At 36.0% G+C, this 25,016-nt stretch overlaps 1 protein-coding gene and 1 long non-coding RNA gene across 7 annotated transcripts in view; one reads left to right on the forward strand and one right to left on the reverse strand.

Annotated features, from left to right (window-relative positions):
- The window catches only part of OLFM3 (olfactomedin 3), a 48,773-nt gene extending 24,604 nt beyond the window's left edge, over window positions 1-24,169 (forward strand). The window contains exons 1-6 of one of the 3 annotated variants that reach the window (XM_090146231.1): window positions 7,027-7,480; window positions 11,772-11,912; window positions 13,696-13,851; window positions 17,597-17,816; window positions 22,094-22,200; window positions 22,870-24,169. In XM_090146231.1, coding sequence (XP_090002357.1) covers window positions 7,328-7,480; window positions 11,772-11,912; window positions 13,696-13,851; window positions 17,597-17,816; window positions 22,094-22,200; window positions 22,870-23,547 — 1,455 coding nt within the window. In that variant the 5' untranslated portion in view covers window positions 7,027-7,327 and the 3' untranslated portion in view covers window positions 23,548-24,169. Of the gene's footprint in view, window positions 1-7,026; window positions 7,481-11,765; window positions 11,913-13,695; window positions 13,852-17,596; window positions 17,817-22,093; window positions 22,201-22,869 lie in introns of those variants that run through there. The other 2 variants (XM_090146229.1, XM_090146230.1) reach the window with 2 other exon arrangements.
- Window positions 1-25,016, reverse strand: part of LOC149916830 (uncharacterized) — a 225,335-nt gene that overhangs the window by 94,861 nt on the left and 105,458 nt on the right. The window lies entirely within an intron of this gene.

Raw genomic sequence — 25,016 nt, forward strand, 5'->3', positions numbered from 1 at the left:
TACCTCACGTTGGTGGAAGATACTGTTAGGGACAGAAATGATGGAACATTTTCAAATGAAATCATGGAAGTGACACCTACTGTGGTCTAGTTTTAGCTATTATGTAATAAAAAATATCACTATATACAGCAACCATGTAGTGATTATCCTTTTTTTAAATACAACTCTTACAAGATCTGATATTTAGAGAAGAGTCCCTGGTGTGCGTTTTCTCAATGCACCACTCCAGGACTTTATAGGCTGTCATATATGCATTTTTTGAGACCAGAATTTTTGTGTCTGAACACAATGAAATTCTGCTGAATGTCACACTGAATGACAGTGCTCTGAAGGATTCTGTTTAGTCTTTCAGAGAGCATAAATTAATATCTTTTCACTTCTGCTAAATTACCTAAGCTGAGTTACTCTGTGTTCCATAGTAGGGGATCTCAGCTTCTCAACATCTTCTATTATGAAGAACATTCCTCACAGGGTCATGGAAGACAGTCTGCCTTCTGATTCTGCTTTTAAATATCAAGCTGATGATTACTTTGCAGATATGTACTGCAATTCTGAAGCAGGCTGTTTTCCAAGTACCATTGCTAAAATGAATTACTTCTATTTGTGACTTCAAAGAAAGTACTGAAAGCCCACTACAGTCATGATTAAGAAACAGCAGCTAGCATCGCCCCAGCTTCACATTGTAGCAGTACTGTACAGCCATAACAGTGTAATAAACATGGCAGGGCTTGTGAAGATATCTAGTCTTTTACTACGCTCACTTTTTGACATCATTAGGGAAAAGATATATTCAAAGATTTCTTGGGAACATGAGCTCATTTTCAAATTCAAATTATCAAGAAAACTTAATAAACAGTTGTTTTTGAAGATTGTTATTGCTTCTGTGGCAACTTCTGCTGCTATTTCAGCTACTTGGAACTAACCCAAGGCTTGACTATTTCTTCTAGCTGCAGCAACTCACCTAATAAGCAATATAATCATTTTTCTGACAAATGTTATTGGCACTTAATCTAAGTCTTTTGCATGTCACCTGCTTGGATTCCTAAAAATTATTTCTGTTAAGTGCTAAAAATCAGAAATTAAACTTTTAAAATTAATCTATTAGTCTAGATAATAACTTCTAAAGATTGTTCAATTTTATTTGTTTATTTTTTGGGTTGCTTGTTTTGAGATTTTCAGAAATTAAGAACAGCACTTCTGTCCTTATTTTTAAGTACATCAAAGGTAGATACTACTTCATTCTGGTGAACTGCAGCACCACCAGAGACTGTTACTGATATGCTTCCAGTTACCTAAAGCTTTCTTTTTCCTTTTGGGGAGGATTGAGAAGTCATTTATTGTATTTAGGATGCTGACATCTGTCCACACCAAGAAGACAGCACTGCACCCATCCATTTGCAGAGCTGAAAAGTATTAGTTGGCTATTACCCAACTAGAATATTCTTAATTTGTCATACTACAGATGTAAAAACGTGCACATTGCTAACTTTCTCTACTGAGTTTCCATTCAACTCATCTCATAGAATAACTCATCTCTTAGAACACTGATCAGTGAGTCAGAAATCTCATTGTCCAGAGGCAGAACTTAATAAAGTAATTTATCCAAGCCAAAAAATCGTCATGTCTCTTGGGCTAATCATGCAATTCACATTTTGCCAATCACTGATTCTGATTAGTTGACTATAATGAGCAAAAGCCATTTGCAAAGTGACTGCCTTTAAATTAATTTACTCCAGATCTGAAATTTAGCACAGTTTATGTCCATATTCTTCCATGAAAACCCAGCATAAATTCAAGCTGGGTTTTGCTGAAGTTCCTTTCAGGAAATGGCTTATATTATCTTCAAAATGTGTAAATGGTAGCAAAAGAAGCACAGTTCCCAATGGAGATAATTTAGAAAATATATATATTATTAACAGCTTTCTGCCTGAAATGGTCATTCATTGCATCAAATTTTAAATCTAAACAGTCTGAAATAGGAGAAAAGATGCTACAGCTAGTTATTGATTTTATTATTATTTCTATTTAAACAGTCAATGTCTTTAAAATTATCTGTCACGATTTATGCATTGTGCAACTTTTCTTGTTATTACTGACTGCTGACTTAAGGAATGCACTAGTATCTGATTTCCTTGCTCCTGTAACCCCCTCCCTTCTCTACCTGCAAGAAACCCTGTAAGAAATAAGAACACAGAGAGCAAAAGATTCCACAGAGAAAGCATGTTTTCAAGTTAGAGATAGTACTTTCACCCTTTTTTGTTCCTCTACATAACATTTCATTAAAGAAAAAACACCTACTTCTTGCAAACAGTCCAGTGACATTCATCTAGTCCAAAAATGACAAATATCATTATCCCAAAGCACTGACAGAGGCTCTCTCTGGAATCACTCATCTTCTTATTTGTGGCAGACTATGTGGTATATTCATAAGAAAACAAATAATAATTTGCTAGTCCATCAAAAGTGAAAAGTAGAAAAAGAAGCACCAATGAAATGCAGTTTCTTCAGATTTCCACTTCACGCTCAACCTCTGCAATATTTTCTTCATTCTCATATTTCTGTCACACGATCTTCTTTTACAGAGAGTTTAAATCATTTTATCCTTGTTATAAATCTAAAACTGATTTCCAAAGCTAAAAATGATGTATGATGGCACTTTCCTATTGTTATTTAATTGCTTCAACACCAGTGCTTTGATAAATTAGCTAAGATACATATTTTTTTCCCCCAGTTTCATCTTAATAGTCTTTACTTTCATGGTTTAACCTCTTGGAGCCTTTAAAAATGATTTTGTAGTCAGTAATGTATTTAATGCCAGAAAAGATAAACCTTGGCAAACTAGATCATTGTAATTACTTCTGTGTTACACCTCTAACATTGCAGAATGGCAAATCAGATCACCTTTACTGGAACTTGTCATGCACACGTGTTTAATTACCTTAACATTGGATATAAATATCTATTCTTTCTTTATATCTGTCCTTCTTTCCAGTTAAACTATTCTCATATTCTGAATGTTGATAATCCTGTAGAACACAGGATTACCCAAGCTTTAAACATTTGCCATTTGATCCCCTAGGCACTTCAGCCTTGACTTTCAGAAAACAGGGCTGGTTCCCTGTAAGTGCTGGCTGCCCGACCTCAAGACCGTTCAGTTAAACCAACCACTTTCACAGGGTGTAGATGGGCTGCTGTTCTCAGTAAATACTTCACCTGAGTTTTCTGACACACAGTTGCATTCAGAGTCACCCAAAACACTGACTTTATTCAATTACAACAAATCCACTGATTTTCATGTCTCTAGCTCATCTCCACGATTATATTTTCTTCCTTCACAGTGAATTTCAGCTTCTAAATACCTGAGAACCAAGTTCCTTTTAAAATTTACCCTAAGCAAAAGCCAGCTACCTCAGCTCTGTACAGCACTGAGGTTTGTTCTCTCCCTGAATAGAATTATACGTATTTTGAAAATGAGAAAAAAAAATACAAGTGATCAAAAGCATTAAGCAGGGGGATTATCACAGGGGGGATTATATGTAAATCCTTATATGCAGCCCGTAACAAAAGAACATGGAAATTGCAGTATCATTTCAAACCTGAGCAATGCCAGGCCTGGGAGCATATGGCATTGCACTGGCCTATTCTATTGCTCTTCGTGTCGAGAGAAGGCACCCTGAGGTTCTCCAAAGCCGCAGAATATCAGCCTCTGCTGAGACGTAAAGGGCTCTCAGCAGAATTTTTCATCAAGCTCTGAGCAGATGTCTCTGTATTTTTTTATTTTTTATTTTTTTAAGTTTTTTAAGTGAGCATGAATAAACTAGCTCACCCAGAGAAATCAAGAGAACAGAGAAGGGTGATTCCACTGTATTCTTTTTCTACCTCTAGCGCCGTTTTTATATTGCACATCTGCAGGGAAAGCTTTTAAGATAATACTGAGTACAATATAAATGTCACTAAAAATTCAGATAGCAGGAATTCAACCAGAAAAAAATATATTTTCACTTCAACTAGTCCTCCTTGTACTTTTTGCCGTCCTCTTTTAATTAACTGCCAACCTTCCTAGTGCACACTGCTCAGCCTCCTCCTTATTTCCAGCAATTCACATCATGAACCATGCCCACTTAGATGAAAACGCCAAGAACTTCTTCCTTCGTTCAAAGGGAGTTAAGAGTTATCCTGAAGCCAGAAAAAAAAAAAAAACAAGTGGATAACCAAGGCCATTTCAGAAAGAATGTCACCTTGAGAGTATGGACAAGGATAGAACAGTCTTATAGTAAGCCTTCTCTTGACCATCAGTGTACCATCAGTACCATCAGTGGAGATGCCTGACTGTGATATGTCACAAAGATGAGGCTGGTGAAAGGAAGGACACTTGCCTCTCCATCTGCTCAAAGAACGTGGCTATTACCACTCAAGGGACGCTGCAAAGCCACAGGTTTGTCTTAAACAAAAATGTAGTGTTAGATGAAACAGCTTGAGACTTCTCAAGGTTTCTAAATTCAGAGAACTGGAATTGAATAGAAAGGGCAAAGGCACTTCCACAGCACTGAAGGTGGACCAAGAATTTTAATTGCTGTTCAGATTCCAAGAACTTTGGCTTATATACACATTCCTTTTACCTAAAAAACCAACAGTGCCCAGGAACAAGACTACTGTAGTGACACATTTCCGAATTCAGCTTACTAGAGTCACCACTGGAATATATGGTGTGAAGACGAAGAATTTAAACCCTACAGAAGACCACGGTACAAAGGGAAGCTTTGATGTCTGCACAAGAGCTTACTCTGTCAACCTAACTTGTCAAAGTACTAACTTACTGAGGTTTAGGGTTACTGACTTTGCTCTTCTTCAAAGGAAATTGTTTAAGATATCTGAGACATGAGTGCACAAACACTTTGATTTTTCTGCATAAAATGCAATGTTTCAGGCTCACTATTTATGTAGAAATTAATATATTTTCCTACCAAATAAAACTGTTTTTTTTTTTTTTTTTTTTTTTGTAGCATTTACCCAAGAACATGATTTTGAATTCTATGAACTATTTTGGAGTAAGCTTTTTCTTTTTTAAGCACACATTCTGAGCTGACACGAGGGTTAAATTGCCACTCCTGATCTTCTCTATTTAATCTTTCTTACTATTGCTGTTTCTTCTCCTTCATCTGGAAAATAGTTAAACTTGTTCATGCATTTATGTGCGTTCACATACTGATGACTTCCAGGACATTTGCCTTGTTGATATTTCTAACACTGATGGTAACTACTGTTTATTGTATCAATCACACCTCAGCTGTGATAACAAGGTTATCAATTTGTGGCAGTATAGCACACAGTCACCAAATATTTAAGGTCCTAAAAAGGCATTTTTGCAGCTTTCCAGTGTAAGCTACCCTAACACCAATCCTCAGGCTAAGTTGCTTTAGCAGACTCACATCTCTCTCTCCAATCTGCAATTGCATCACTGCACTGCAGTGCAAATGTGCTTTAAAGCCCTTATGCACTTGTAACAGATCAAACTTCAGCACCATGGGAATCTAGATACCACTTGTATGGTAATCCGTAATTAGAAACAGTCAAGAAGCCTGGAGGAGCACCTCTTGCTACACTATATTTAAAGATGTGTCTAGGAGCAAAACTGTCAATCACAAGTCAGCAGGTTTTCAGTTCAGTGAGTAAACTGATTTTTGTCGCGTCTATATTTATTTAGGGATGCTAGCAAAAAACTTATTTTTCCGTGCAGCATCTGTATAAAGCAAATAAACATTCTTTCAGATTTCAAATGAACCTCTTCAGTGAATTGTGGTTTTTTGAGTATCTGTAACATTTAGCAGCTCACCTGACAAATGTCTATCCAGAAAACATTACATTTTGGAATACAGAGAATTTCACCATGTATTCTATTACCAAATATTTGTGCTTGAGGATCCCTTATAAAACTACATGGCAATCTCCAATGTGATTTTCTATTTCTTTTTCTAAAAACTAATTGTCCATACGTTTTCAATAAATAACAGTAATGAAGTAGTTCTGAATGAATGTTGGGAAAGTTTAACCTACATTTGGTGCACAAGCTCTGAGGGTCAGTAGAAGTGTTTGCAGAACTATAGTAAGTTTAATAAATGCATTTGTGATTACACTTTCTTAGAAAAAGGCAACCCTTTCAATTTCACTATGGGTTTCTTTTGTGGAGACAGTCCAAATTCAGAAATGCACCAAATCCACGGTTACTTCTGGAAGCAAATATAGCCTTCTGTCTCTGCAAATTTTCAAGCAAGTTCTGTCAAAAATAACTGCCATTATAAATCCTTGTTCAGTGTTTCTTCTTTTTAAAATAATTCTTAAAAAAAACACAACACCTGTAACTACCCCAACAGTACAATGACACAGAATTTCCACACTGCTTTTCTCTGTGCTTTTTTTTCCCTACAGTTACTAAGTTTCTAAAAAAGATAAATTGCTACTGACCGTGGAGATCATTCTACAGCAATAGAGAACAGCAGATTTAACAGCAGATTAGAGCCAAGAGAATCCTCCAAATGCTATACGAGCAACCCACAGTTTGTTTTCTGTTCCTACCCAAAAGGCAGTGGAGACATATGGAGCCTGCCAGCCCTGCAACGCAATAATTCTCATTAGAGTAACACATACACTAACAAACACTGAGCAATATAAACCTGTACTACTTCAGTAATCTTTTACAAACAACAATTATTTTAGTAACAATCTTTTCAAATTATAAAGTCACTGAATGTTTGTAATTTAGGTGAGATCAACAAATCAAGGAATATTTGGAAAGTTTTCTGAGAATACTTTTGTGGTTTCGTGTGCAGGCAGACAGCTCTCAGTTCTCCCCATTCTTCTGTCTGGGACATGTATAGTTCCTGTGTCAGATTCTCAAATATTCCTGAGCATATTTCTGCCACAGGAGTAATAGGGAGTTGGGGATTATTTCTGCTTGGTTTTGTGATTATACTTTTGAATTTCAGATAGAGATTCTGCAGTTCTGCAAGGACTAAACCAGTTAAGTGCTAATTTATTTTCTAGCACCTATAAAGAGGTAATTCACCCATTCCATCTCCCACTGAAAATAGCAAAGACTATTAAGGGAACAGCACAAGAGCAGTATTGTAGTCAAAAGTAGTAAATAAATAGTCATAGAGTATTTGTTAGTGAGAGCAAATAAGGATCTGAGTTTTTAATGGATGATTCAATCTGAATTCCTCGCTCTCCATTCACTCTGTGGCTGCTGTGTGCTGCAGTCCCGCCTCTCACTGCCAGCCTGCATTGGGATGATAATCAGTCACTATGAAAACTCATTAGCTCCACAGCAATGAGTCCTCCACTGCTGAAGCTTGGTGCTGTTCTTAGTACCATGGCAATGATCTCTAACTGGATGTCCCAAACTCTCCCATCTCTGGTAGGACTAAATACCACCAGACTACCCACTTCAGATACTCTAGTAAGTAGCTGTGATGTGTTGCAAGCCATCTTAATGCTGAACTAGAATTAGCAAAAGCTTTACTCTGTTGCCTCTTTGTAAATCTTTTTAATACTAACCTTCCTATCATCACTTAATGCATGCTATCTGGGCATTATAAATTGGTGAGCATGTTGTGGTCTTACTATGGACAAGAAGATTATCAAGTAACATCCTTAAATATTTATGAAAAAATGTTTTCATCTTGAGGGTGAAATGCTAAAAATAGTACAGCAGCGTCATTTTATTTGCCTAGACATTTTTCCTTTGTTTACTGCTCCAGAAAAATGTAGTGCATTATTAAAGAAAAGAGATTTCAGGCAACAGATTTCTTGTTAATTTTTGTCTGGATACTAATATACATTTTTCCTTATTGGAGCACAGTCAAACAAATAAATAGCTTTTAGAAACAAAACAGAATTGGTACTAGGAGGCTGGGTATCAGAAAATTAGAAAGGCAAGTTACAAATGACACAAATAGCAGTTTGTATGGCTGATGATCTTATATAGCAGCATCTATTAAAGACCACATACAGAAAACCTGTGATTAGCTATTCACGAAAATTGTAAATAGCAAGCATTTAATTGGACAACAGGGAACACCATACTGGTATTCATAAGTTGAAGTGAAACAATTTTTCCTAATGCTTAGTGAAACACTATATGTTAACTGCAATCAGATGTTTATATAAGTGTGTTATGTAAAATGTAAATTTCACTATTTGTACAGAAGATTGCTATGCTCAGACTTTAATTTTTTAGTTGTAAACAAAAATGATGTATTTACTAATCGATGTTAAATTGAATATATGTATGCAGGAAAAGCATTACTGCAGAAAGTTGCTACATTTGGGCTTTAAATGCTGCTACTTAAAACTTGATTATGCTGTAAGAAAGAATTCTGTTAAGTTTTAGAGCAGCACAAAGCTGAACAGATGAAGAAAAATTCCATTTTATTTTCTTTCAATATAACTTATGTCCAGTGAACTAGAGTGTAGGTGGCAATATGATATAACAAGAAATAAGGTTCCCTAACTTAAATCCAAGTTTAAAGCTGCAACTGAGTAGCTGAGAGTTTTACCCTAGTTACTATATAATGTAGGCATAAATAGTTATAGACACACACATCTATCATTATGTATGCTTACATGCTCAGATTCAAAGTAGTGTGAACTTGTGCTTCCCTTCACTCCAAAAAAAACACAAATTACACAAAGGCCTCATAAGTGTTATTTCAGTGATGCACTTTGCACTCATTAAGTAGGTGTTACAGACACATTTCATGTTTCAAGAGAACTAGCACGAGTGCCCTAAGATCCAGGGACACAATCATAGAATCCTTATCTGAGCTTGGCATCATCTGCCAAATGGAAAAAATACCATCTTCAGTCTGTTGGGGTTTTGGCATAAAACCAAGCATCTCAGGCTTTTACTTAACTTCAGCTGTTGGCTGACAGACTTTATGCCCCAGATGTTTGACAGTGCTGTTAGTCATCACTAACTGCTCACCAAGCTGCTGTCATCCACTGTCAGCTTCCCCAGTGACCAGAGCAGTGTAAGCAGTGCTCCAGAAGTTTTCTTCTAGGATATATACAGCTCAGAAATGTCAGGAAAACAAAGTAAAACCTCCTCATCTTCACTAACATTTTCTCCTCCTCTCAACTGGAACAATGAGGTGAGGTCAGGGGAACAGGCCTCCTCACCAGACCTCCTTCCCTGGACTGAAGTCACAGGACAAATTGACAAATACTGTCTATATCTAAGCAACGATATGAAGTATACATGTTGCTATTTGCCCTGTCACTAATAACAGTGGAGGCTCCTATAACAGTTCTATAAGAATATCTACAATTGCAAGTTAAAAAAGTACAACTTTTTGAGTTAGGTGAAGTGATTGCATAGCACAGCAGCCTGCCAAACCAGATTAATGCAGTCTTGGAGGAGACGCCTCTGTTTTCTCCAAATTTCCAAAAACTAGTATGATTTATTATCATTGTTGCTGTTTGCCAGTCGTTATCTCTTTCCTCGTATGTTTTCTAAGGCCTGTCAGCAGTAAGCCTGCATCTGAATGTAGATTCAGTAGCTCTCCTCAGGTTTTGATGCCTGCTAGATTTTCCCCCACAGCGATTTCTGCTTAAGAAAGGGCTTAAAGGGCAAAGCAAAGAAAAAATAACAACCCATCCTACTTAACAAAGGAACCCTAATGGGATAAATACAGGTAAACATGGACTACCAGAAAGAACTACAGCCTATACGGGAGGTGTGAATTCAGCACTCATTTCTGCACAGGTATTCCATCACAGCACACTCATACTGTGCCTGAAGGTCTTTTTTAGTGAGATTTTTTTTTTTTTAATCAAGTCACAATTAGGTTGAGTTGATCAATAATCTTTTTTCTTAGACCAGACACAGACATATTACATCATTAGAACCATTAAGTTCCATTGACAACACAGCCTGGACTATAACTGCTTCACTACAGACTGTGCATGATGGTGCTGCCTCATTCATTCTCCACTGTACAGAACTCATTCACTGATGTACTAAACTGAATGCAGTAAAATCTAAATATAGATTTTAACATAATATCACAAATATCACAATCTGTGCACAAATCATACTGAGTATTCCTGTCCTATAGGACTTATCACAAGCTCTAGGTTCCTGAACTCCAACAAAAGCTTGCTCCTGCATGGCCATGCTGTCTGGGCATCAGTTCTACACAGAAACATAAAAACTTGTGGAGTGAACAGAGCTTACACTTCACAAGGGTTACCAGCTTTGATGGGCTTCAGTTGTTCCAGCCTGCAGTTTTAGTATCTGCTCAAAACCAAATTAAACTACCTCTCCAGCTGTAAGTTCAATTCTTATTTTTGTATACATGTATAACTAAATTCCTTTTGCCCTAAAAATTAAGTACATCATAGAAGTGGAACCATGTAGCACTGGATATGCCTTTCTAGCAAATTCTAAGGCAAGTTTAGCTATCCCCTATTTACAGTCATCTATGTATGCCTTCTTTTTCCTTGCAAAACAGGGGAACACCCCAACTCTGCATTTTTCACTAAATTCCACAGTAGAAGAGATCACTGCCATCTTCAGTGGCTTCAGAGTCATTGTAGGGAAAAAAGTTTGCCTTCTAACACTGAATTGATTCTCAGAAAAGTAATGCTAACTTCCCTACTAATTTCAGTCTACAGAGATACTGCATGTTTTCTGAGGTGAGGAATTATGCAATTTACTCTTCTCGCTATGCATCAATAGAAGCTTGCCGGTTTTAACAATCACTCTCCATGCTAACAATTAGTGCAATTTTATATATAATTAGTAATTGATTTCAACTATGTCCAGAAATATTTCAGTACTATCCCATTAGCAACTGTACTGTAAAATTCAGTCAATACTGTATTATTAGGAAAAAATAATGCTTAATATTAATTTTAAATTACAGACTGAGAAAAAAATATTTCTGGTGTCCATTAGTCTTCATTCCCTCACCTGAGTTCAGTCATCTAATTACATAGTCTTATTCCAACACTCTAAGACCTCCATAAAATCAATTAAACGGACAGATACCACTTTCACAAAGTGCCACCCAAGCTTTAAAGGCATTTTAAAGGAATGCTAGGAATTTCCAGAACTGATCTGTCCTAGTGAAGCACAGTTCAGTGTCTTAACTGCATTATGCCATGTCTGCCATCACCTCCCTCCATCTAAACTAACCTGGTACTTCTCAGCACTGCTCTGCAGCAAGCCTTCTCCCTTCAGTGTGAGCTCAGCTGAAGTCAATGGAGAAGAGTTTCCTGTACTGCATCTTGAAGAGCAAACTTGCCAACCCCCATCCAGAACCATTTCCAAACCATCTTCCTGTTGCATGAGTCACATATACTGCGCTCTCTCTTTGGGATTTTATATTTGTTCTTTTCTGTCTTTGTTGTTTCCATTAGTCTAAAGTAAAAGTCATTCAGGCTGAAAGGACATATTTGTTCTCTGTTAATGAAAAACCGAAACACTGCTCTGCAAAGAATTAAGTCAACCAGCTTCTGCTGGTTCCCAAGCAGGAAACCGTTCTCATACACAGTTGAAACAATGCTCACAGCACACTGCTAAATAACTATTACAAATCTGAACAAAATCACCAGTATAAATAGTTAAGAAAATAATGAGCAATGACTAGGAGGAACCTCACTGCAAACATATACTGCAAAAGTAAACCAAAATAGGTAGTGTTTTCAAACAACAGAATCAGTTCAGTTCCCTTCATTTGTATTATTACTATTGTATGTTACAGACTCAGATTAGCCCCAAGGAAGGGTGGCAAGTTTATAGTTCAGCCCAGGATCCTGATGGCCGCTGCATTTGTACAGTTGTTGCACCTGAACAAAACCTGTGTTCAAGAGATGCCAAGAGCAGGCAACTTAGACAGCTACTAGAGAAGGTAAGTCTGCCCAACGAACTCCTCCTTGTGGTCAATACATTTACCACAAAAATCCACTTCTTTCTGTTATCTAACAAAAATATTTCTTCAGGGTATGTCTCCTATCAGTGTTTTCAGCACCTTCCCAAATTTTTCTGTTGTTGTTATAGCATACCTTTGCCAACCCAAGCCACTTACCTAGCAAAATAAAGCTGCATCTTCTCTTATTCATTCCTCCCAAAAGTTTTCCTTACATGTAGTCAGGACTGATTTTCCCTGTGTTGAATGTTACAAATCCCACCTCAAACTACCTAGTTGTTGGAGTGTTTGAACTACAGCTTCTGCTTCAGTTATGTGTCTTTTGAAGGTCATTCCATGCCTCACATCAACTAATAATGAAACACAGGCAGGACAGCATGATCAAAGCAGATCGTACAGAAGAGGAATATGCTAAGTTGCTTGTACTTATTTTCTCACTTACTATCTTCTTTGTTCTCTGGTTATGCAAATTTTGCCCAAACAACCCAAGATCTACTCCCAGTACCATCCACTATTGTCTATACTAAAACTAGTAAAGTGTTACGTTGTAACAAGAAAAAAAAAAAGCTGCAACCATGAAAACACAAACTATTGTCCTGCATTCTCTGCATACTTAAGTCAGTAGTGATTGTAGTGCATAACCTCAGAGTATGAGATAGAATAGTTAAACAGCAGCAGCAGAAAGCAACATACAATGTAGACAGAAAAAACGTATTTTTAGCATACTGTATTTTTTCAGTATAGTTCTAGCTAAAAAAATCATGCCAGTGTTAATATAATGCCAGATCTTGCAGATTTGCTCTTCATTAACCTCTGAACTTCAGTGGAGACTTAATTTCAGGTTTTTGACCGAGTCCGTAGCACGACATGCAGCTTAGTAGTTTTAGAAATATTTCAAAACTTAACAACTCCCTTTCTCAGAGGAAAGTTGAAATAGGGAAGGAAACAGAATATTTGTTAAAAAAGAATAACTGCATTTGAAAAATATATTATTTTTAAAACTGGCAAAAGCATTGCTTTCTTAATAAGTGCAGTTAAAATATAAATTTACTCTAGATGAAAGTTCTTGCCTTACTATTGTGGAAGCGCCAGCAATAGCTACAAAGTCACTTGCCCTACATACAAAAGTTGCCTGTACATTCACTTCTTCTCATCTATTAAAAAAAGTTTTTCTACCATTAAGACAATTGGCTAACATTTCTAATCTTATACCCATCTATAAAATCATAAGCAAACACCAATTTAATAATAAGCGCATCCCAGCTTACATCTAGGCAATATCATGGTTTCCTTCTACTGAATTATTCTCTCAGCACCTACTAGCTAAAAATCACTCAGCAAAACTATCCCAATTTTAGTCCCATTACTCTTGAAGTGCCTGGAAGAAAACACATGCTGCATAGAACACCATGAAGAACAGTCACCATCTACCACAGAAGACAAAGTAGACTAGTAGACTCCCATGCTTAACAGCATTTTTCCAGACCATCAAAAGTGGAGCTGAGAGGCTCTTCCCCCCTACATCAAAGAAACCATCAAGATCCCTAATGGTTCTAAGACCTTACTCCTGCTAGTCCTCTGTTAGCCCTGTTTCCCAAATTTTGTACTGTCATGTTATGAAATTTAAAGCTTATACTGTGGTATAAATGACTCACAACTAAAGCCTTGCTATAAGCACATTTTATTGCCTGACATTTAACTACTTAACCAGGAATAAAAAGTAAAGCAACAAAAAGTGCATTTAGAGAGTGTTCTTCTTTAACAGGTTCAGAATATGTCCCAATCTATTGAAGTTTTAAATCTACGGACTCAGAGGGATTTCCAGTATGTTTTAAAAATGGAAACACAAATGAAAGGGCTGAAGGCCAAGTTTCGGCAAATTGAAGATGATCGGAAGACATTAATGACAAAGCATTTTCAAGTAGGTTTTATTTTAACAATAACTTTGAAAGCCTGCTGGAAGCAATGTACTAAGCAGCAATGCATGGACTGCTAAGATCTCAGCTTGAAATGCTCATACAAGAGCAACATTAAAAAAGAAAAGAATAATAAAGTTTCCTTTATGATGATAATCTTTTGCTCTGTTCAATTTAATTGTGCTAGGAAGAAACTATTAATTATTAAAACATTAGAATAATGTCCCTAGAAACTGAATTCTGTTTTTTTCTGTACCAATGTGCATGTCATACTGAAAAATTATTGTTCATTAAAGATACACTGATAAATGGGAAGATTCAAAGAAATTAATATCAAATAAGTAAAGAGTTCTACACTTCTTCTGTTACCTGATATTTACTGCAGCTGAAGAAAAGAAAGCCAATAATAAATCAGTTGTTGTAATTTTTATACAGTACAGTTAAGGTCTAATTTCATATCTAAAGGTTTGCTATTTTGAGCTTGAGATAGGGGAGGAGGGCAATCATTCCTAGTCACATCTATTAAAGAAAGACTTCCAGGGAATTTTTAATGACAAAAAAAAAACCCACATGTGCCAATCTTTTCCTGAGTAGAAAGTTCACAAAATTTCATAGTATACTCTGAAATCAGCTATCTGAAGTACTCTTAAGGAAAAAAAAGATACAAGAAAATATGTTCTACAAATACCAGGTATAATAAATGGATATTTCTGGTCTGCAAGATAGGATCTAGAAAAAACATTCTGCAGACTAAAGTAAAGTATATAAATTTTTAAGTATTCATGAAACAAAATGGACTTAGTTCTCTAATCAATGCTGAGGTAAATAATTACATAATTTCTTTTTCAGATATACTGAATATCCAACACTTCTTAGTAATATCAGGAATTATTACATTAATTATCTGACTACCAAATTTAATATTTTCTTTCATCATTCTTTATATTAGAGTTTGAGCACATATATCCAGTCATTTTCAGGCAGTAAGAAATGTCTCTGCCTTTTTTCCTTTTATCACTCATTGCTACACCACCACTGTATTTGTGTAATATCATTATATATTCATTATGTATTCTGTATTCCTGTTCTAAACTTACTTGGCAACAAAATATCTAAATTGACTGTCTGATGCTTGACATCAAAGGCAGTAGATTTCTGCAGTACTGACCTTTTCAGTATTTGATATTTGTATTGGTCAGTCATTTAACTTCTATTTGACAGTTTGCCAGGTGGACAAAACAGATTTTTAGACATCTAAATGACAGAATAATTTGAAAGGTCAACACCACGCAATATGCAGCTAACTTTCTGAAATTCAATCTACTAAATTTCCAGTCCTTTATCTCAACTGAGACAAAGAAACTCATTCTTAACATAGCATTACCTCTCATATCAGCAGCCACTAAGTGCTAGCATATGTCTACCACCCTTCATACTGCAATACAATTTAATTCTTGTACCGTCATAGAAACAAAAGTTAGGGTGTGTCAGAAGACACTTTTTTCTTTGTGAAAACACCTAGATCATCTTTATATCATTTACTGAAGATGTTCTAATGTTGTGGTTCCATATTTTTGACAGCCAGAGTACAAATTTGATCCAGGTGATACTTGAGCATACTTATGTCAAATCAGCACTCATGCATTCACTGTGTCTCTTATACACATTTTGCTGAGTTACAATTTGTTCATTTTTTTCCATCATGATTTAATCATGGTTTTTAACTGTTTATGGCTTCACAGAACCAAAGCCTAAGTTCATTACCTCCAAATTAAATAAAAACTTCGACTTCTGAAGTCGAAGACATGCTTCCCATGTCACAAAGACTACTCTTGCTGTCATCAAGAAAACCATAACTATTTTATTTTTGCAGATAAAGTAGACTAAAACTGAGCTTTTACTAAGAACAATCAAATAAAAATAGTTTTAGCTGCAGAAGAACTCAATAATTCAGCTATTAAAGCATAATTTGAAGACCCCTTGACAACAAAATCAAAGATAAAAAGGAAACCCATGATTCTTATTAATTAATTTATAACTATTATTATGCTTGTATTAAAAATGCTAATTTCTAGCTATTAAGATGACCTGTGTGCAAAATACCCTTCTGAACACCACATGTAGGTCTTTATTTTGAACAAATAATAATTCCAATATGGAAGAAATTGTTAATGCCCCATGGATAAATTAGCTGAGTGATGAATAAATGCTGCATACCTCTCAAGCGATTTTCAAACCTGATTGAGAAGTGAAAACTCAGAGATAGGTTTTCAACCATTTGTAATGGCCAATCCCATCCACTTCTTTCATATTTCCTTACTAGCAAAGCATTCTGTTTGGCATCAGATTATTTATTTTTGAAATGTTTTACTATGCTTATTGCATCCTATAATACAAGTGATTTAAAAAACTGTGCACGTGCATCTCCATACATCTGTTATTATGCTAACTTCTGACCACATTTGCTTCTGCAACTCTTCCTTGTGCTTAGGCTTTACTCTAATTCTCTTCTGTTTTTCCTTTTAACCTCCTGACTACACTCCAGCTGTCCTTCAGGACTGTATTTTCTAATCCCTTCACAATAATCCCTCCCTGGGTGTCCTCATCCGTTCCCTATCTCTATTATCACCTAATAATAGAACCTAACACGTCTCCATTTCCACCTTTTTTATTGTTTTGCCCAGTCTCGCATCTTCCCATGCCTCTAAGCATTTGCTCATGGACATCCTGCTGTTTTCACAAATTAAAAACAGATATGCAAATCTCTGTGTACGGCTGATACATCAAGGACAAACCTGCATGCTTCTCAGAAAAGAAAATATTTTGATTTCAAGGATTTTTTGAGGCTTTCTACACAGCAACGACCGAGCAAAAAAAAAAAAAAAAGAAAAGAAAAAAAAAGCACCTCAAGCAACCTAAGTTAATAAACATTAAGATTTATATCTTTAAAAAATAATAACAACATAAAGAATGATTAGGCACCATAAGTTGCAACCAGAGAAATTCTCAAAGAACATGACTGCAAAGTCTGAAAAAGCATCAGCCAGAGATTCCAAACTGAAGCCTTACTTCTTTAATAAACACTTAAGGATAGGATTGGCAACATAACACCAACTGCACATGGCAATAAAATGATTTGCAATAGTTCAGAGCAAAAAATAGAGGAAGCTCAAAGGCACCTAGTGATGTACCTGTATGACAAATACTAATCAGTTTAAGAACCACAGATATTTTTTGCATAAAAAGAAAGAGATATATATGATTGTGGTATATGTGATATATGATCAGAACTAAATAGGGCTCAAAAGACATTAAGAAAGAAATGAACTTGGTATTTCTAAGGAATGAAATAGAATTTAACAGTTTACCTGCTATAAAAACAGGTATAACATCTTTGATGCTACTATGGGTTCAAGCCTAATCACCTTCTCTCAAGAAAGATACAGTTAGTTGGGAGTTTATACCCTCTGGATAGAAAGTCAGACCTTCAACATTTTGGTTTCCATCACTTGAAGGTAATCATGTAACACAGCAGAAACAAACTATTCTCTCATGCATTTTATCTACTGCTTACTGCCATAAATTCTGAGGTTTCTAAAGCTTCTACAATAAAAAAAACTAGATCTGTAGCTAAAATCAATAATCATTTTCAAGTCATTTTAATAATTAGGCATAAATATTACATAATGGAAAACAAGAGGACTGAACTCCTTTAAACTGCTCTAACATACATCCAATTGCCTTTAACAGGAGTTGAAAGAAAAGATGGATGAGCTCCTGCCACTGATCCCAGTTCTGGAGCAATACAAAACTGATGCCAAATTAATCACCCAGTTCAAGGAGGAAATTAGGAATCTGTCCACTGTCCTCACTGGTATTCAGGAAGAAATTGGTGCTTATGACTATGATGAACTACATCAGCGGGTGCTCAGTTTAGAAACAAGGCTTCGAGACTGCATGAAAAAGCTCAGTAAGTTTAAAATTTCACATATGATTTGATCCTTCTGTTGAATGTTTATAATTTTTCTCAGTAGAAAGAAATTTTCCTTCACAATGAAAGACTGTATCATATCCTGATTCATGCTATAATAATAAATATCAAGAGTAACTCATCTTAAGTACAGTCCTATCAATAGATTTGCATTAACATCTATCCTACTGTTTACAAAAATTATGCAACTATGATGGAAGATTATAAAAAACAGCAGCTTAAATCTGAGACACATCTAGTTGGAAAGCCACAAAGATTCTTTCTAAAAGGTTCAGACAGATATTCCTACTTTGAAGTTGGAAGTAGAATGGAATCAGTTTGGCATTGTCAATATTATAATAATGATGCAAATTTCGCTATGACGTCTGAGAGGGCACTCCAACTTCACTGTCTTTAGACCTGTAGTATCAGCACTAAAACAGCTAAGCCATTCTTTAATCTACAATACAATATAATTAGTATTACATCTAAGGGCAATAAAGCATGACTTCTCTAAAAAATACAGCACTGGTCTATCAGGAGCACCACACAATCTCAGAGACCCTCTATCTTCATTACTCTTGTACGAGCTTTAGTTAGAAAATTTAGTTAGAAAAGGTCAAAGTTCAACACCTCCAAAACTCAGCACTAGATTAGTATTACCTACCAAAACTAGATGTCTGAAGTATTATTAAACTTCAGCCTTAACTTTCATTACCCAAATAAGGGTAACTAGTATCTACATACTTCACAACCATAATGAAAAAAAATGCGCCCCAAAAGACATCCATGCATTGAGATACCTGAATAGATCACTATTGAAATCTTGGGTGCTACAGAGAAAGAATAAATACTTCCTAAGTTAAGAAGGAACACAAATCAAAGAAAAGCTCTAAGATTCCTTCCTGTGATCAGTATCTCAGTAAACAGTTATGGGATGTTTTACCTTCAAAGACTATATGTGACATGAAATACGTAATTAACTTTATAGGCAGTGTCTTCATTTTTGTGAGGCAGTAGAAAGAGAAAAATCTAGGTTAGATTACACTCTTAAATTATTTATTTTCACTGTCTTCATTTTAAACTAGAAATAGCACCGTGATGATAGGCTAAAATACATGAAAGAATTTGTCTAACAGAAATTTCTTATAGTCTTATTTTACCTTCAGTAATCATAGAATAGCATATTACCACACTGGCAGAAGGCAGCGAGGAGAAAATAGTTACATTATAATATTGCAGCAAGCAAGAAAAATCATACATAAATAGTATTTTCAGATAGTGTTCCTTTAAGTTCATCAGGCAACAAAAGACCATCATTATATGCTTAATGAGCATCTTATTTTTCCTTGATTTTATGGCATATCATATACCTTTAAAACTGAGTAGTCAAGTGACTACAGTACAGAACAGATTTTTTTGACATCAGAATGACCAGATGTATTCATTGGAGGACTCTCTTCTCAGATGTTTACTATTTCCTTATTTTTTCACCACATTTCCCCTCAGATATTCTGAATTTTATCAGCATACTCTCTCTCTCTCGATGTACTAATGTTGAAAAGTTACATATATTAAATATATGTTCATGAACAATAGGGAGTTTTTAATTATTATGGAGCACATCCATGCCACCAACACACTAAAGTTCCTAATAAATGGATTCTTCCCTGGACATCTTTTCTCCTTCACACTCTCTACAGTCTTCATAGCGGTTCTAGTCAGGAGGGAATTAACTCTCCTGATAGCATCCCACTTGTTACTCTGTTTAGGATTTGTGACTAAGCTGGTGCTGACAGCACACCAATGTTTTTGCTAGTGCTGAGCAGTGCTTGCAAAGTGTCAACGATTTCTCTTTTTCCCAATGTTCCCTTCAGAGAGGGGTCACAGGTGGGGAAGAGATTGGGAAGAAACAGAGCTGGGACAGCTGACTCAAACTGGCCAAAGGGTTATTCCTTGCCACATAGCAGCATGCTCAGCAATAAAGACTAGGAAAGCCTGCCTTCCAAAGCAGCCATGGGTCAGACTTAATTAATTGGGCGTAGATGCTTAAATGACTTATTTTCTTCTACTAATAGCGGTGCTAAAATTTCTGGTCTAATCCTGTGTAGTCTTTATAGCAATTTAAAACCACTTAATTTAGGCTTACTGCGAACAGCTCCTAAAGAATTGTTCTGTGTGTTCCAGCCACATACACCACAAGAGATGACCGAGCTGTGACTGCCCATGCCAGTCTGACACCTAAAAGCCTGCGGCAGCAGAAGGCAGATTGGCCACAATGTTACACAGGATCTAGCTTGAACCTTAACAGATTTTGTTGCATTTTGTAATATAATTACCTAACTTGCATGTGTAATAGCTATTTTCCATTCTTGTCCCTAACAAGCACTTTTTATCATTATAATGCATTATTTGTATCGTCCTGGCCATTTAGAGGAGATCTTCCATCTGCACTGACAACAACTTCAATGTTTATTAGCATACAATAAGCAGTTGTTTTACTCTCCCTGAGATTTCATGATTACCATAGCAATTGTGATGACTGAAAATTGCTCTTTACCTTTGGAACAGGAGAAAGCTCAGGTTAAAACTGCTCAGAAATTTAGCCATGAAACTTTAAAATGGAGCACATGAAATTAAACATGTAGAGAAAGTCTGTATGATTGCATATACGAAAAGTGCATACTGACTTATGCACGTACAGGTCCTTCACTGGCAGTCACGAAAGGTACGCTTGTGTGAGAGAATGAAGATTTCACAGTAAGCCTGAGACCATTCCTTCATGTAACAAAGTAACATTACAACAAATTTGATCATAATCTGGGGAGTGAAATAACTCACGGACTCAGAATTTGTGCAACCACTGAAAAGAAAACGTCATTTTCCCCTCTTTATTACCTGCAGTAAATGCAATGCTTATGAACTTCAGGAAGATGATTTGGTTGTTTTCATTTTATTTCCTTTTTAAGTCCTTCTATTAATCATACACTTAATTTGGCTTATGTAGCAGCCACCAACGTCCATTTGCATCAGAAGATCATATATTCCTAGCTGTCTTCAAAATAGCACCTGTTCAGATTATTTTCACAACCTTACCTAATAAAGATCTGTGTGACCAGTTACTTATTAAAGAGGGATTTCTAGATACAAAGATTTAACCAGAAAAAAGTCCTTGCTAGTTTCATAGAGTAGAAAAATCCAGGCTTGATGCAATCTTCTCCTTTGAACTGAGTAGGATCACTCTCAATCCTATATAACATTTGTTTTCCACGTTTCCTATGTAGATTGGCTTATACACTATAGCACGACCAAATAATCATGGTGAAACACTTACTTATAAATTTAAAAGAAAAATGAAATGGCATGTCACTTTTTTTCCCCATTCTTATAAAAAATTCTTCAAAGATGCTACTTTACTTAAACACCTACACATTACTGTGTGATATTAAGTCTCTTGGTAAACACACAGATTCCATCAAGGTCTTGCTGCTAATATGTTTGTTATTTATGTCTCCTGAAATATAGACTTTTGGTTCATTAATAAGGTCAACCACCAAGATCATATTGATTTTCATTATTTCCTCTTAGACAGCCTAACGCAACACAGTATAAAGGATTAGAAGCCAAGTGATACAACCACAGTTGCTGAATAATTCTCATATTCAGTTTTTTAGCCTCAGCCAGGCCCATAGTACCAGCCCATCTGTGTGTATATAACCCCAGGGCAGAGAGATGCAGGCCTGCACTTGTACGCAGTGGTGCATTTTGAGTAGAAGATGCACTGTCTCATTTTTACCTCTCTGCTCTTCCCCTCATTGTTACCCTGATCAGTGGAAAGCTGAAACATTCATCAATTCACTGAACTTTCTGAAGGCAAAAATAAGTTGGGTTTTATGTCTTTTCATTTAATATTAAATGTTATTTATGTCAACTGAAAAGATATTTTACTAGGCTATATTTTTCTTTACACCTAAAAAATGAAAACGTGCTCTAAAAGACACAAAACCAAAAATATACACAGGTTTTGTTTTCAGGTTTTTTTTTTGTTGTTGTTGTTGTTGTTCTTGAGGTTTGCTTTTGTCTCTTTGTTTTGTTATATTTATATTGTTGCTTAATTCAAAAAAGTCAATACAATGAAGATGACAATTCATCTTCAGCCTAAGCCTGAGTTCCCTGGAGCAAGTTTTTAGTTTTGAGCAGTTGGTCTAGTGCTCTGTCTGATGTCAAGGAGGGTTGTGTAATTATTTACATTAATGCATTTGTTTTTCTAATTTCAGCGTGTGGCAAATTGATGAAAATTACAGGCCCCATTACAGTCAAGATATCCGGAACCCGATTTGGAGCCTGGATGACAGATCCATTGGCATCAGAGAAAAATAACCGAGTATGTTAAAATTCTGAATATCTGTGTCCTTTATTTGCTTTATTTTAATTTTTAAAAAGAGATTTTTCCCCTAGCAGGTTACACTCGCCAACATATTTCTTCCGTCATTTTCACTGCTAAACATCTTCAGAGAGAGACCAAAAGTGTTTGGGCAAAAAAATATCCAAAGGCTAATGTTAGCATAGCACATTTGTGCCATTTCCTTTAACTGCATCAGGGATGATATAAACCTATCCAAAGTGAATATATATTTCATTTCTTCCTAAGATTTTATTAATCTCAGCTCCTTAAGAACCTAAGTAATTTAATACAAACATCAATACCTGTGAGCACAGCCCTCCCCCATAATACAACATTGCAGGATTAAGCTCTACAGAAGCTGAATACTGACCACTGGCCATAATGCATATGTTATTTTTTGCATCTGCAATAGGATCCCAGCCTGGCCACCCTAAGAGTTCACTTGTATAAGTAAATCTTGATTTGGAAATCCAAGAGTTCTTCATATCTTTCTATCAGGAATTTGGAAAATATTTTATTCTGACAGACTGTTGTGCACCCAAAACCTTTTTCCTTCTTTCTCAGTTACATATTCATCAGATCATATCACAGTCACGTGCCTCAAATTGTGTTCCAGATATTCACTTCCAACTTTTGTTTTCTTTCCAGGTCTGGTACATGGATAGTTACACTAATAATAAAATTGTCCGTGAATATAAATCAATTGCAGACTTTGTCAGTGGGGCTGAATCAAGGACATACAACCTTCCATTCAAATGGGCAGGAACCAACCACGTTGTCTACAATGGCTCCCTGTATTTCAACAAGTACCAGAGCAACATCATCATCAAATACAGCTTTGATACTGGGCGGGTGCTCGCACAGCGTAGCCTTGAGTACGCTGGCTTTCACAATGTCTACCCCTACACTTGGGGTGGCTTTTCTGATATTGACCTGATGGCAGATGAAATTGGGCTCTGGGCTGTGTATGCCACCAACCAGAACGCAGGCAACATCGTTATCAGCCAGCTAAACCAGGACACGCTAGAGGTGTTGAAGAGCTGGAGTACAGGCTACCCCAAAAGAAGTGCTGGAGAATCCTTCATGATCTGTGGCACCTTGTATGTTACTAACTCTCATTTAACGGGAGCCAAGGTCTACTACTCTTACTCCACCAAAACCTCCACTTATGAGTATACAGACATTCCTTTCCATAATCAGTATTTTCATATATCCATGCTTGACTACAATGCAAGAGATAGAGCTCTCTATGCTTGGAATAACGGACACCAAGTCCTGTTTAATGTCACTCTTTTCCACGTCATTAAGACTGATGATGACACATAATTCTCTTTCACTTTTCCTTCCCTCACCCTTCCTCACCTCAAAACAGCCTCATTTGTGAAAAATTCTAAAACATCCATTTCTCTTAATTCAACGTATTTTTCATTTCTTTTCTCCATTAAGAAAAAGTAACATTTTCTACCATGCAATGCATTTCAAATATGGCTGTACCTGTCAAAAACAACTTGTTGGAAATAGAAGCATCGTAACTCATGATTCTACAAGGTATTGACAGACATTGTTGTGAAAAACACTACAGAAGTGGCTAAGGACAGTTTAAAAGATATTGATCTGCCTTATTTTAGAGTCAGAGACTAATGGTGGCTTAAATGCATGAATGTCTTTTTTTTTTACCTCATTTTTGTTTTCAATCTCTTGTTAAGCTCCAGGAAATATTTTGGTAATGTAAGACATATTGCACACTGTATTTTTTATTTATTCTAGAAGGAAGATTTAAGAATTTAATTTTACTTGGACACAGAGTACAACTCATTTTGCCATCACCCGATTCCAGATGTGGTGCTGTACAATATGTTTTTAAATCTCTTGCAAACATTTTATCAACAGTATGTATTTCTACCATTGTAACCACCATTGTGCAATTGTATCTCTTCACTTATGTGAAAGTAAACTAAGTACTATTTTTTATAAAATATATTGAAGCTTAATTGCAGTTCTGGCTATGGGTCAGTTGACAGTGGTAACTCAGAAAAGGTTGTTATTTGTTAGAAAAGATGGTTCAGTAGTGTTTTTAAATGCGTGATCCCCATTCTCAGCTTTCCTTGGAATACCCCTTCTTAATCCCTATTGGTGCTAACTCAAAAATTTGCAATTTTGAAGCCTCATGCCAATCCTTGTAAGACATTCGCCTCAGCACTTGGGCTGTTTTCCAGCAAGGGCAAATAAAATGGTAGCTCTACAATATCTCATTAGAAACTGGATGGTAGAGGTAATATCTTGAGGGAAAAAGTGTTGTAAGCCTCATTCTATCTCATTTGAAACTACTGGGGGTGGTGATGAGGGTTCCGTTAAGGAAAAAAATAAGATGCTATTTATTTAGACACACCCACAAAGAAACTAATATTAATAAGTACAATAGACTTTATATTAAGTTGGGTTGTCACATAAGAGACAGGTACTTGAAACCATGCGGAAAGCCTTGTTCCTCACAAAACCTGAGATTTTCCTCTTTTAACCCATTTAAGATCACTCATAGAAAATCAAGAATACTTATAAAGATACTCCTGTTTAAGAAAAAAAATGCACAGGTATTTTGCTAGATCCATTTTGAAGACATTTGATTCCTCAATTCTTCCAGTGTACCAGTAGAGACCATATTAGAATAATGAAAACATTCACTTACATCCTATACATAGTAATGAGTCTGCTTTACAACAATGCCCATGTGGAGATGAACACAAATTGCCTTACTTTTTCAAACTGGTTGCAAAACAAAAAACAACCCGAGAGGT

The sequence above is a fragment of the Phasianus colchicus genome, chromosome 9 (assembly GCF_987193195.1).
Source record: "Phasianus colchicus chromosome 9, bPhaCol1.hap1.1, whole genome shotgun sequence".
Taxonomy (NCBI): Eukaryota; Metazoa; Chordata; class Aves; order Galliformes; family Phasianidae; genus Phasianus; species Phasianus colchicus.